At 34.6% G+C, this 12,205-nt stretch overlaps 1 protein-coding gene across 27 annotated transcripts in view; it reads left to right on the top strand.

Annotated features, from left to right (window-relative positions):
* The window catches only part of LOC105479621 (coiled-coil serine rich protein 1), a 1,449,255-nt gene that overhangs the window by 248,258 nt on the left and 1,188,792 nt on the right, over nucleotides 1-12,205 (top strand). For all 27 annotated transcript variants that reach the window (XM_071092580.1, XM_071092584.1, XM_011737666.3 and 24 more), the window contains exon 4: nucleotides 6,494-6,587. In XM_071092580.1, the coding sequence (XP_070948681.1) occupies nucleotides 6,494-6,587 (94 nt within the window). The remainder of the gene's footprint in view (nucleotides 1-6,493; nucleotides 6,588-12,205) is intronic.

The following is a 12,205-nucleotide window of genomic DNA, read 5'->3' as shown; positions in this document are numbered from 1 at the left end:
CGGGATTAAGTGTGAACTACTAGGCCTAGCCAAGCTGTTTAATTTTTCGAACCCTCGTTTTTTATTCTTAAAACAATGTATGCCTTTCTGGCTGTTAGGATCCATTTAGAAATTTTTTTCTTGCAATGCATTCTTAGCAGAACGGGCTAGGTGATTTTCCTAACATGAGTATCTGAATATCTTACATTCTGGTGATTTCTAAACTTCTTAGCGGCCTGAAAGGTATTACAAGATCTAGGCCCTGTATTACTCTCTAACTTCCTCTTGGAGCCTCTCCTGTCTGTTCCAGTCATCCAAGCCTTCTCTGTGACCCACTAATGGACCAGGCTTATACACACTTTACATTTTAATTTTTATTTCAATAGATTTAGGGATGCAGGTGGTTTTTGGTTACATGGATTAATTGTATAGTGTGGAAGTCTGAACTTTTTGTGTACCTATCACCTGAATAGTGTACATTGTACCCAATAGATAATTCTTCAAATCTCACTCCTCCTTGCACCATTCCTCCTTCTGAGTCTCCAGTGTCTATTATACCACTCTGTATGGCCCTACATATCCATAGCTTAGCTCCAGCTTATAAGTGAGAATATGCTATGTTTGGTTTTCTGTTCCTGAGTTACTTCACTTAAGATAGTGGCCTTCATTTCCATCCATGTTGTTGCAAAAGACATTATTTCATTCTTTTTTATGCATGAGTAGTATTCCATGGTATATATGCCACATTTTCTTTATCTACTCATCCGTTAATGGACACTTAGATTCATTCTGTATCTTTGCAATTTTGAATTGTGCTGTGAAAAAAATATAAGTGCAAGTGTCTTTTTTACATAATGACTTATTTTTCTTTGTGTAGATACCCAGTAGTGGGATTGCTGGATGGGATGGTAGATCTACTTTTAGATCTTTGAGAAGTCTTCATACTGTTTTTCATACAGGTTGTACTAATTTACATTCCCACCAATAGTATATAAGTGTTCCTTTTTTTGTTTTTAACCATGTCTGTGTCAACGTCTAATTTTTTTGGCTTTTTAGTGATGACCGTTCTGACTGGGGCAAGATAGTATCTCAGTGTAGTTTTCTTTTGCGGGGATGGAGTCTTGCTCTGTCGCCCAGGCTGGAGTGCAGTGGTGCGATCTCGGCTCACTGCAAGCTCCGCCTCCCGAGTTCATACCATTCTCCTGCCTCAGACTCATGAGTAGCTGGGACTACAGATACCCACCACCACTCCTGGCTAATTTTTTGTATTTTTTTTAGTAGAGATGGGGTTTCACTGTGTTAGCAAGGATGGTCTCGATCTCCTGATCCCATGATCTCAGTGTAGTTTTAATTTGCATTTCCCTGATGGTTAGTGATGTTGACCATTTTTTCATATACTTCTTGGCCATTTGTATATGAAAAATGTCTATTCATGTTGTTTGCCCACTTTTTAATTGGATTTTTTTTTCTTGCTGATTTGTTTGAGTTCCTTGTAAATTCTCTATATTAGTCCTTTTTCAGATGTGTCATTTGGAAATATTTTTTCCCAGATACCTAAGAATATATTTAACAAGGGAGGTGAAAGATCTCTACAAGAAGAACTTCACAACACTGATGAAACAAATTGTAGATAACACAAACAAGTGGAAAAACATCTCATTCTCATGGATTAGAAGAATCATTATTGGGAAAATGAAAATACTACCCAAAGCAATCTGCAGATTAAATGTAATTTCTATCAAAATACCACCATCATTTTTTCACAGAATTAGAAAAAACAATCCTAAAATTCATATAGGAACCAAAAAGAGCCTGAATAGCCAAAGCAATTGTAAGCAAAAAGAACAAATCTGGAGGCATCACATTACCTTCCTTCAATTTACAAGGCTATAGTAGCCCAAACAATATGGTACTGGTGTAAAGTAGATTGGTACACAAATTGAAAAATAGAGAATCCAGAAATAACCCATATTATACAAAATTAAAAGGTGGGCTTTAACTTAAAAAAAAAAAAAAAAGACATAAGAGCACATAACAAGTAGAGTTCAATTGTAAAAGCAAAGTCCAACATTATGGCCGGTATCATGGGTTTGAAGTTTCTCTGAATATACAGAAAATTCAGAAATATATACAGAATATATTTCAGAATATACAGAATATACAGAAAATCACAAAAAATCATTTTGTGATTTTCTTTTAAAATCTCATTTGCTGGTGTTATTTAACACTTTTCTTGTTCCTGCTATGTTAACATTATTAAAACCTTCACACCTGTAATCCCAGCACTTTGGGAGTCCAAAGTGGGCAGATCATGAGGTCAGAAGTTCAAGACCAGCCTGGCCAACATGGTGAAACCCCATCTCTACTAAAAATACAAAAGAAAAAAACAAATTAGCCGGGCGTGGTTGTGCACACCTGTAATCCCAGGTACTCTGGAGGCTGAAGCAGGAGAATTGCTTAAACCAGGGGACAGAGGTTGCAGTGAGCCAGATCGCACCCCTGCACTCCAGCCTGTGCGACAGAGCAAGACTCCATCTCAAAAAAGAAAAACAAACAAACAAAAACTCATGGACTTTCATTATTATTTCTTTATTATGTAGGGCTATCTAGTGTTCTTATCTACCAGGAGATGAGAAACTATTTTTGCTTAGTTATCACTCTACTTCTACATTCTGCTAATTTATAAAATGTCTGAAATGCATAATTGCACCCTCTTATATTTGGAGTATCATCATTAGTGTTGATTAATTGCTGGATTTCTTTTTTTTACCTGATTCCTACATATGACCATTGGTGCTAAACAGTTTTTTCTATTCCTTGTTCAGAACTACTTTTGGTACTACTCGTTTACTTACAGATCCTTGGCTCTACAGAGAGAAAGAAATACATGACTACAGTTTATAAACATACATATAATAAGAAAAACAAAATACCCATATATAAACTATAAAACCAATATAAATTAACAATTTTCTACTCAATTTGTATTTTTTATTAGCAGTACCTTTTTATATCCTTAATTTTTTCTTTTCTAGGATAAAAGCTAACCTTCAACAGTCTCAAATTATTCCTTTTAGCCATACTGAGTACTTTTTCTTCATGCATGTATTGCCAGAGATTACCTAGGGAGAAGCCATCTAAGTAGCCTTCCTTATCTAGCCTTTGAAAACAGCCACTAAGTTTTTTCTTAGGTGAATTTTGTTTTCTCGGCAACAAAAGGATTGTCCCAGAAACATCCTGTTTTATGTCTTTCTTCTTTTCTTTCTTTCTTTCTTTTCCCTTTCTCTGATAAGTAAAGGACTTTGATTTTTATTAACATTATTTATTAATAGATATTAGGCAGCAAGTATCCAGCCGCTAGGATTGACCAATATCAGTGCTAGCTGCTGGCAAAAGGACTGTTGCTGCTATTGGTATCTTTTAGGGAGAGATCTGGAAAAGACGTTTTTAGGTTTATGCATTCACCATTGATTATTTTCTGTAACATATCATGTTGCTGCATCTACTCTTCTTTTATTATGAGGTTTCACCAGCTTCAAAGATTCTTCTCTACAGTAACAAGAAAGTTGCCTTGTAAGCACAATATCAAAGGAAGGCAATTTAAAATAAGTAAAGTTAGGAAGCAATTCATCTAGACCAGTGGCAAATGAAACCCTGCTAGTCCAAGTGTCAAGTGTTACTTGCAAAAGGAGAATAAAATGAGAACAATGTAGTGAATTTTCCAAATTTAGTTCATTCACTTTATTGATGTTGCCGTCTTATATGAAATGTTAGAATAGCAGTGGCAGAGATTTTAATATTTCCTTGTTAAAAAATTAAATATTTTAAAATTTTATTTCAAGTTGTGGGTGAATGTATTAACTGTCAGAATTCAAAAAGGGATTGAACGACCACCTTGAAAACATCATGTATGCCTCTGGATCTCAGGAACTGCTGGAAACAGGAACAAGATGACCTACCTATGACATTTTTTAATTTTTCAAGTAGGCTTAGACTGGTCTTGACTACACAATGAAATCCATAGCCCCTGTGATGACAGTGTTTTGCATCTTGCAGTATGTATCACCAGACAGAGAATTTTTTTTTCATTTCTGGGATGGGACTTTGGTCACCAAGTTCGGTTAAGATGGCCATCTTGGACCATTCACCAAGGAGAAGGAGTTTGGCTCATGTAAGAATCTGGTAGCTCCCTTTATAGCTAGGTGGATTGGGTAGGGTGGTTTCAATTAAAAAGGAGGAATGCTGTGAAAACCTTGTTCTAGAAGTTTACAATGTCTAAGATGTCCTCACTTGGTATAATAAAAAATGGTAGTCATGTGCCAGACATTTATTTATTTCCTTTGTTCTGTCCTTCACTGCTTTCTAAGTCTTGTTGGTTGTATTGGTTTGCCAGGGCTGCCATAAAAAATACTATAGACTGGGTGGCTTAAACAACAGAAATTTGTTTTCTCACAGTTCTGGAAGCTGGACGTCCAAGATCAAGGTGATGGCCAGTTTGGTTTCTCCTGAGGCCTCTCTCTTTGGCTTGCAAATGGCCTATCTTCCTTCCCTCTGTGAATTCATGTGTTTTGTCACATCTCTGTGTCTTCATCACTATCCTGTGTGCTGTCTGTGTCCTAATCTAATCTTATAAGAATGCCAGTCCCACTGGAGTGCTCATCCATGTGAGCTTGTTTAACTTTTATTCTCTCTTTCAGGGCTCTGTCTCCAAATAGAGTCATATTCTAAGGTGCTGGGGGTTAGGATTTTTTATAAATTTTGGAAGGATACAATTAAATCCAATGAATTCAAAATCCAAATGTAAAATTATTTACCCCAATTTGAAATTGGATAAATTACTATGATTTCACTATAAAATGTATTTAATATATTATTGACTATCAGATTAAGATTCTCTCATTTGGATAGTGTGTTTGATAAACACTCATATCAGTATCTTCACAAAAATCTCCCTTTTAAAAACTTTTCTTTTTCCGCAACTTCAATTATGTTTTGTTGTTGTTGTTGTTGTTATTTTAATTTTCTGTTTTGCATTTTTAGTATGACAGCTTTTCTTTTACTGCCTATATTTTCTCATTTTTTAATGTATATAGATAAGTAACTTATTCTCACTGGACTATCGCTGACACTGTATGGAACAGAGCTTCCAATAAACAAGTGATTTTATTTATAGTTTAAATTATTCATTACCTTCGTTTAGAGAAAGAAGCACTTAGATTTGGGTATACTGATCACCTTTCAAACCATGGTATGTGCACTATTCATGGATCACACATGTTTTTACAGTTTAATAATGTTTAATTTGAATTGTTAAAGAGGAAGTGGTTTATTTAAAAGTCCCAGTGTCCTTACTTTTAATCCCAAGGACTAAAGTGTTCACTATCCATTTGAAAATATCATTAGCTTTCCATAATGATATTTTAGTTTATGATGATGTTTTAGTTTAGTTTAAACTACTTTATCTACAAATTATGCTAACATTTGCATTAGCTGAAAAGTGACCTGAGATGGCGTGGCATCATTTAGTATTTAGGCTGGTTTTTTGATGTTTTTGATGTTCTGGTTTTTTTTGTACATTTGTTATTTCCTTGTCAGTCTCTACATAGAAGTTCTTACTTTTTTTAATATACTTATCATCATTTATATATATACAAATATGCAAATCAGGACTTTATTCCTTCCTCAGCAATTCCTCCCTCTGCACCTCAGCACATTATCATCTCTTCTCAAGACTTCTCAGTGTAGCCTTCGAATTTATTTTGCTGTTTGCCCTCTTGAAAATAAAATAGGAAACATAATCTCAGTTCTGATGTATTATAGTATAATGCAAGTCAATAATTAATTTTAATCTAATTAATATAGATTGTTTTCCTGCCCATTATTCCTAATGTAAAACAAATAATTGGAAAATGGTGGCCAAATTTTCACTTCCAAGCATGGTCTAAATTAATATTTCACAGTTGTCACAATATACAAAATTTGTTTGAAAAACAATTCATTAAATGTGTTAGAAGAATGTTACTTACATTTGAAATATAAATATTAGAAAAAGTAACCGAAGTTTCATTTCACAGACTTCTATTTGAAAAACTTGTATATACTTTTTGTGTTTTTGCAATGAGCAAATTCCTTTTTAATATCACTAAAGAAGTTTTTATTCAAATAAACACTTGCCTGTATTTCTCATATCAAGAAATCATTTCCTGACTTCTAATATCTTTCATATCTGCCCATATGTACTTCCATTTAATTATAAGTTACATACATATCACTAAAAAGAAAAAAAATGAATGTGCAGATAATTGGAAAAGTTAAGAATTTTTAGAATAAGTCTTGGAAGTTTTTATTGAACTGATAATTTTAAAGTTCATAGGTGTCAAATAATTTCTGAGATTCAGTTAAAACTTTTCATTCTGATTTGGAATTTATTTTTGCTTCATGACTTCCACATATGAGGATTTCCTCATTTACTCAGTGTTTTGGTTTCTAATTGTTGGTTTTGATTTTTCTTCAGGATGTTTTGAATAATTTGGGATCTTGTGAACTGGATGAAGATGATCTAATGCTTGATCTTGAATTTTTAGAGGAACAGAATCTTCACCCTTCTGGTAGGTGTTAAAGAGATGAATAATATCATACAACTCCTACCCTGGTCAGTAGCTTTCACTGATAGCCTAAACACTGTTAAGGCTGCCCTCAGTCTTTTCAGGCCTCGGTTTTTATAGTCTATAGCAAAGAACATGCTAGGTACCATGGAGACCTAATTTGGGTGCCTTAAATGATTTTAAAGTCTTTTGTGGAAATATAAATCCAGTTGGAAGATAATTATAAATAAGAAAAACTATACAAAAAATATTTCCAAAATAGGAAATATTCTAGTTAAATATGTAACAAAAAGTTTCATATTTTCTTCTGTTTTGTGGAAGAAAGCAATAATTATAATCTCACTTTTCATTTATTTTATGCAACCAAATGGAAGTTTGGTGGATCCAAGAATTACTGTTCCAAATCTTATTCACTTCCTATATAGGTTAATGTTGATGCAATAAGATTGACCTCAAAAGTAATAATTACCAGTAGCACTCACAAACACACACTCATAAACATATACATACACACACAGTTTTACAGGAGGTAAATAAGTTTGTGTTGAATGACTTGAGGGAGCCTGATATATTTGTAATATTTTAAATTTATGTTAAAGCATAAAATGTTATGTCTTCAAATTCCAGAATTACTCTCTTTAAAGTAGGTTATAGGAATTATTGGTTGTCCATTCAAATGTAGATATTTGACAGCAAAGGTAAACTTTTACACTTACTTTTTTTGTTCCTAATAATCCCTTTAACATAGTCATTTTCAAGTGGATATAGCATTAAACTAAAGCTTTAGAACCTTGGGACCTGCTGCATACATTTTAGAAAATCAGTCTCTTATATGGTACTTGTCTTTATTTTTAACTCATGGAAATTAGACATAACCTCTGTAGTTATTTTTAGTTGTAAAACTTCATGATGAATTTTCGTTTATGTAGTATATTTGGTTAATTAATAACATCATATTAACAATTGTCAAAAGAAGGCAATAACAATGTTGATATTTTCTTACACTCTATTTTGGCTAATACTAAACAAGAAACTGCATTTAAAATTTTTTCAGTTGAATACCAGTTTAGGATAAAAATTTCTTGGTACATTTTTCCTGTAGTTGATTTGACAGATATCCTTCTAAAAATGTAGATTTTCACACTTTTATGCAGATGGTTTTTACAAGTTAGATCCAACAGCTTAACTTCTGGATATCTAATTCTGTGATACTGGCAAAAGACAAAATAGTACATGCATATAACTATTCACTGCAAAATATTTATAATGGAAAAATATTGGAAGCACCTGAAATGCCCATCAATAGGATACTTGTTGAATATGCAATGGTATACCAAACAGTCATTAAAAAGAATGAGGACAGTATCCAAATCTGCTATGGCATTATTGTAAGGACATATTATTTTGTTTTGTTTTTGTTTTGTTTTGTTTTGTTTGAGACAAGGTCTGGCTCCGTTGTCCAGGCTGGTGTCCAGTGGCGTGATCTCAGCTCACCACAACCTCTGCCTCCTGGGCTCAAGTGATTCTCCCATGTCAGCCTCCCAAGTAGCTGAGACTGTAAGTGCATACCACCATGTCCAATTTTTGTATTTTTAGTAGAGACAGGGTTTCACCATGTTGCCCAGGCTGGTCTTGAACTCTTGGGCTCAAGAGATCCACTTGCCTCAGTCTCCCAAAGTGCAGGGATTACAAGTTTGAGGCACCATGCCCACCTGACTGTAAGGATGTATTGTTGATAGAGTACTTTTATTTTCAAGGATGGATTAGATGGGGAATACCAAAACCAAACCCATTGATCAATTCTCTAACATCACAAAAAGTGTAATAACTATATACTTTGCCTCTCTTGATGCAATGCTGACTGAAGTACAACAGCACAACCTCTGAATTGTTCTTGTCCTCTTCCCTCCTTCCTATCCCCCTCTCAGAAGAAATAATCCATTCAAATAGTTCAAACTTCAATTTTACAGGAATTATTGGAATGGGTGGGGAGAAAATGTTAAATGTCATGAAAAGATTGTGGGCAACCAAATATAGGATTTGGAGATTCTGCAAGATTAATGGTCTGGTTTCTTAAAAAGATAAATGGCATAATAAAATAGGAGGAGTGGGAGTTGTAGGTTAAAAAAGGCAAATGCAATTGACATTCTTGTTGGTATACTTATTTGAAATATATAAACTTTTTCTATAAAGTTGTTTCTGAGTTAATCAGAGAAATTAGAGGATTGACTGTTATTGCAGAAGTATAGTTAATTTTAATGGGTGTTATAATGGTATTTTGTTTTGTTTTGTTTTGTTTTTTCAGGAAAACTTTTTATAAAGATATATGTGGTGGTACCAATATGGTATATGGACTTTACCAACAAGTATGAGTAAGGAAATAGGTGAAACAAAGTAGACAAATTCTTAAAAATTATCAAAGCTAGGCAATAGTTGCATGGGGTGAAAAGTTCACGAATTAATTATAATATTATCTCTATTTTGTGTATTTTTGAAGATTTTCGTAGTAAAAAATAAAACAAAGCAACAATTAGAAAACACTACTGTTAACATAGCAGTCTCAGTTATGTTTGGTAGTCAACCATGATGACAAGAAAAGAATGATGTAAATATCTGAAGACTTATTTCAGTGTGTTTACTTGGGGACAAAATCAACCTCTTTAAACTTTAATCTCTCCTTTATGAAGTAATAATACTACTGTGTACTTCATTAATTTATTTTAAATAAAAATGATGTAATTTTTCCAATGAATCTCCTGAGTCTACTTTAAGGTGTAGGTTGCTTAGTTAAAGCTCAAACCAGGGTACTTGATAAATCAACTGAGTTATATAAATTGTTCACAAGATAAATGGTATTAGTTTGCACATTTGAAGTGCATTTCTAGTAGATAAAATATTACTTAGAATGACTTTGGATTGTTTAACGTCACTTAATAAAATGTCTTTTGAAAACGTATTTCATTTTAGATTCCACGTTATGTGGTTTTTGAAAAGCAGCAAACATATGTTTATATACTTTAGCTGGGAAAGAAGAATTTCCAGTGAAATTGGTTTTATACAATTTATTTTATTTATTAAGCAACATAATTAAAGACCTTCCCTGATTATAAGAAGCTCATAATTGATAGTTGATATTGATAAAAAGCACAATTAGTGTTAAACATTCAAAAATGATGGTTTTTAAAAAAATTTTATTTATTATTATTATACTTTAAATTGTAGGGTACATGTGCATAACGTGCAGGTTTGTTACATATGTATACTTGTGCCTTGTTGGTGTGCTGCACCCATCAACTCGTCATTTACATCAGGTATAACTCCCAATGCAATCCCTCCCCCCTCCCCCCTCCCCCCTCCCCATGATAGGCCCCGGTGTGTGATGTTCCCCTTCCTGAGTCCAAGTGATCTCATTGTTCAGTTCCCACCTATGAGTGAGAACATGCGGTGTTTGGTTTTCTGTTCTTGTGATAGTTTGCTAAGAATGATGGTTTCCAGCTGTATCCATGTCCCTACAAAGGACACAAACTCATCCTTTTTTATGGCTGCATAGTATTCCATGGTGTATATAGTAGGGCTTACTATAATGGCCAAGATTAACTTTTTAAAAGAACGTAGAAGACAAGATTAAAATGGCAGATGGGAGGAAGGACTAGCTTGCAGCTCCTGCTTGGATGAACAGAGCAGGGTGTGGAGACTCACATCATGAACTTTTGCTCCAAGAACTACCACAGGAATATACCAGGAAAGCCGAGAGAATCCACAGACCTTTGAAGGAATTCAATCACCGCCACAGGCTCCCTGAGATGAGTCTGCTTGCTTTCTCAATGGGAGGCTCGTGGTCCTGGGCAAGTTCTCAGTTCTGGTCACTGGCTGCTTGGAAAATAGACTCAGTGCTGTTGTGGAGGCACAATGGAAGTGAGATAGGCCCTTAAGACGGCGGGCTGCATGGGAATGGGGTGAGGCATGTGACTGACAGCTTTCCCCAACTTCCCTGGCAAGCTATATGACTCAGCAGAGGCAGCCATAATCCCCCTGGGAATATAACTCCACTGGACTGGGAACCACACCCCGCTTCCCCATAAAAGTCACAGCAAGACCTGCTGCCCAAGGAGAGGCTGAGTTCAGAAATGCCTATCCCTGCCCCTACCTGGTGGTCTTTCTCTACCCTACCTGGTGGCCTAAGACAAAGGTTATAATCTCTTGGGTGCTCTGTGGCCCTGCCCATCGCCTGAGAAACTTGAGTACTTAACCAAGTGTCCCTAGGCAAGTTTGCATCCTCTCTATAGGACTGCAGTTGATAGGCTCTTGAAAGTGTTACAGTCTTTTCCAGACAAACAAATGCTGAAATAACTCGCCACTACCAAGCCAGCACTACAAGAACTGCCAAAAGGAGCTCTAAATCTTGAAACAAAATTTCAAAATACACCAAAAGAGAACCTCCTTAAAGCATAAATCTCACTGAACCTATACAACAGTAACAAAATGAAAAAAAAAAAAAAAGTATGCAGGCAACAAATAGCACCATGAATAGAATAGTACCTCATGTCTCAATACTAACATTGAATGTAAATAGCCTAAATGCTCCACTGAAAAGAGACAGAGTGGCAGAATGGGTAATAATTCGCTAACCAAGTTTGTTCTGTTTTCAGGAGGTTCACCTAACACATAAGAATTCACATAAACTTAACATAAAGGGGTGGAAAAAGATATTCCATGCAAATGGACAACAAAAGTGAGCAGGAGTAGCTTTAAAGCAACAGCAGTTAAAAAGATCAAAGAGGAACATTATATAATGATAAGAGGAGTAGTCCAATAGGAAAATATTACAATTCTACATATATATGCACCTAACACTGGAGCTCCCAAATTTAGAAAACAATTACTGTTAAACCTAAGAAATGAGATAGATGGCAACACAATAATGGTGGGGGACTGCAATACTTCACTGACAGCACTAGACAGGTCATCAAGACAGAAAGTCAACAAAGAAACAATGGACTTAAACTATACTCTGCAACAAATAGACTTAACAGATATTTACAGAACCTTCTACCCAACAACTGCAGAATACACATTGTATTCATCAGCACATGGAACGTTTTCCAGGACAGACCATATGACAGGCCACTAAACAAGTCTCAGTAAATTTAAGAAAGTCAAAAATATATCAAGTATTCCTTCAGACCACAGTGGAATAAAATTGGAAATCAACTCCAAAAGGAACCTTCGAAACCATGCAAATACATGGAAATTAAATAACCTGCTTCTGAATGATCATTGGATGAACAATGATATCAAGAAGGAACTTAAAAAATTATTTGAACTGAATGATGATAGTGATACAACCTATCAAAACCTCTGGGATACAGTAAAAGCAGTGCTAAGAGGAAATTTCAGAGAATTAAATGCCTATGTCAAAAATTCTGAAAGAGCACAAATAGGCAATCTAAGGTCATACCTCACAGAACTGGAGAAACAAGAACAAACCAAACACAAACCCAACAGAAGAAAAGAAATAATGAAGTTCAGAGCAGAACTAAATGAAATTGAAACAACAACAAAATAAATAAAAAAAGATAAATGAATCAAAAAGCTTGTTCTTTGAAAAAAATAAATAATAT

This window comes from Macaca nemestrina, chromosome 3 (assembly GCF_043159975.1).
Source record: "Macaca nemestrina isolate mMacNem1 chromosome 3, mMacNem.hap1, whole genome shotgun sequence".
Classification (NCBI taxonomy): Eukaryota; Metazoa; Chordata; class Mammalia; order Primates; family Cercopithecidae; genus Macaca; species Macaca nemestrina.
This window is presented reverse-complemented; position numbering and strand designations above follow the sequence as displayed.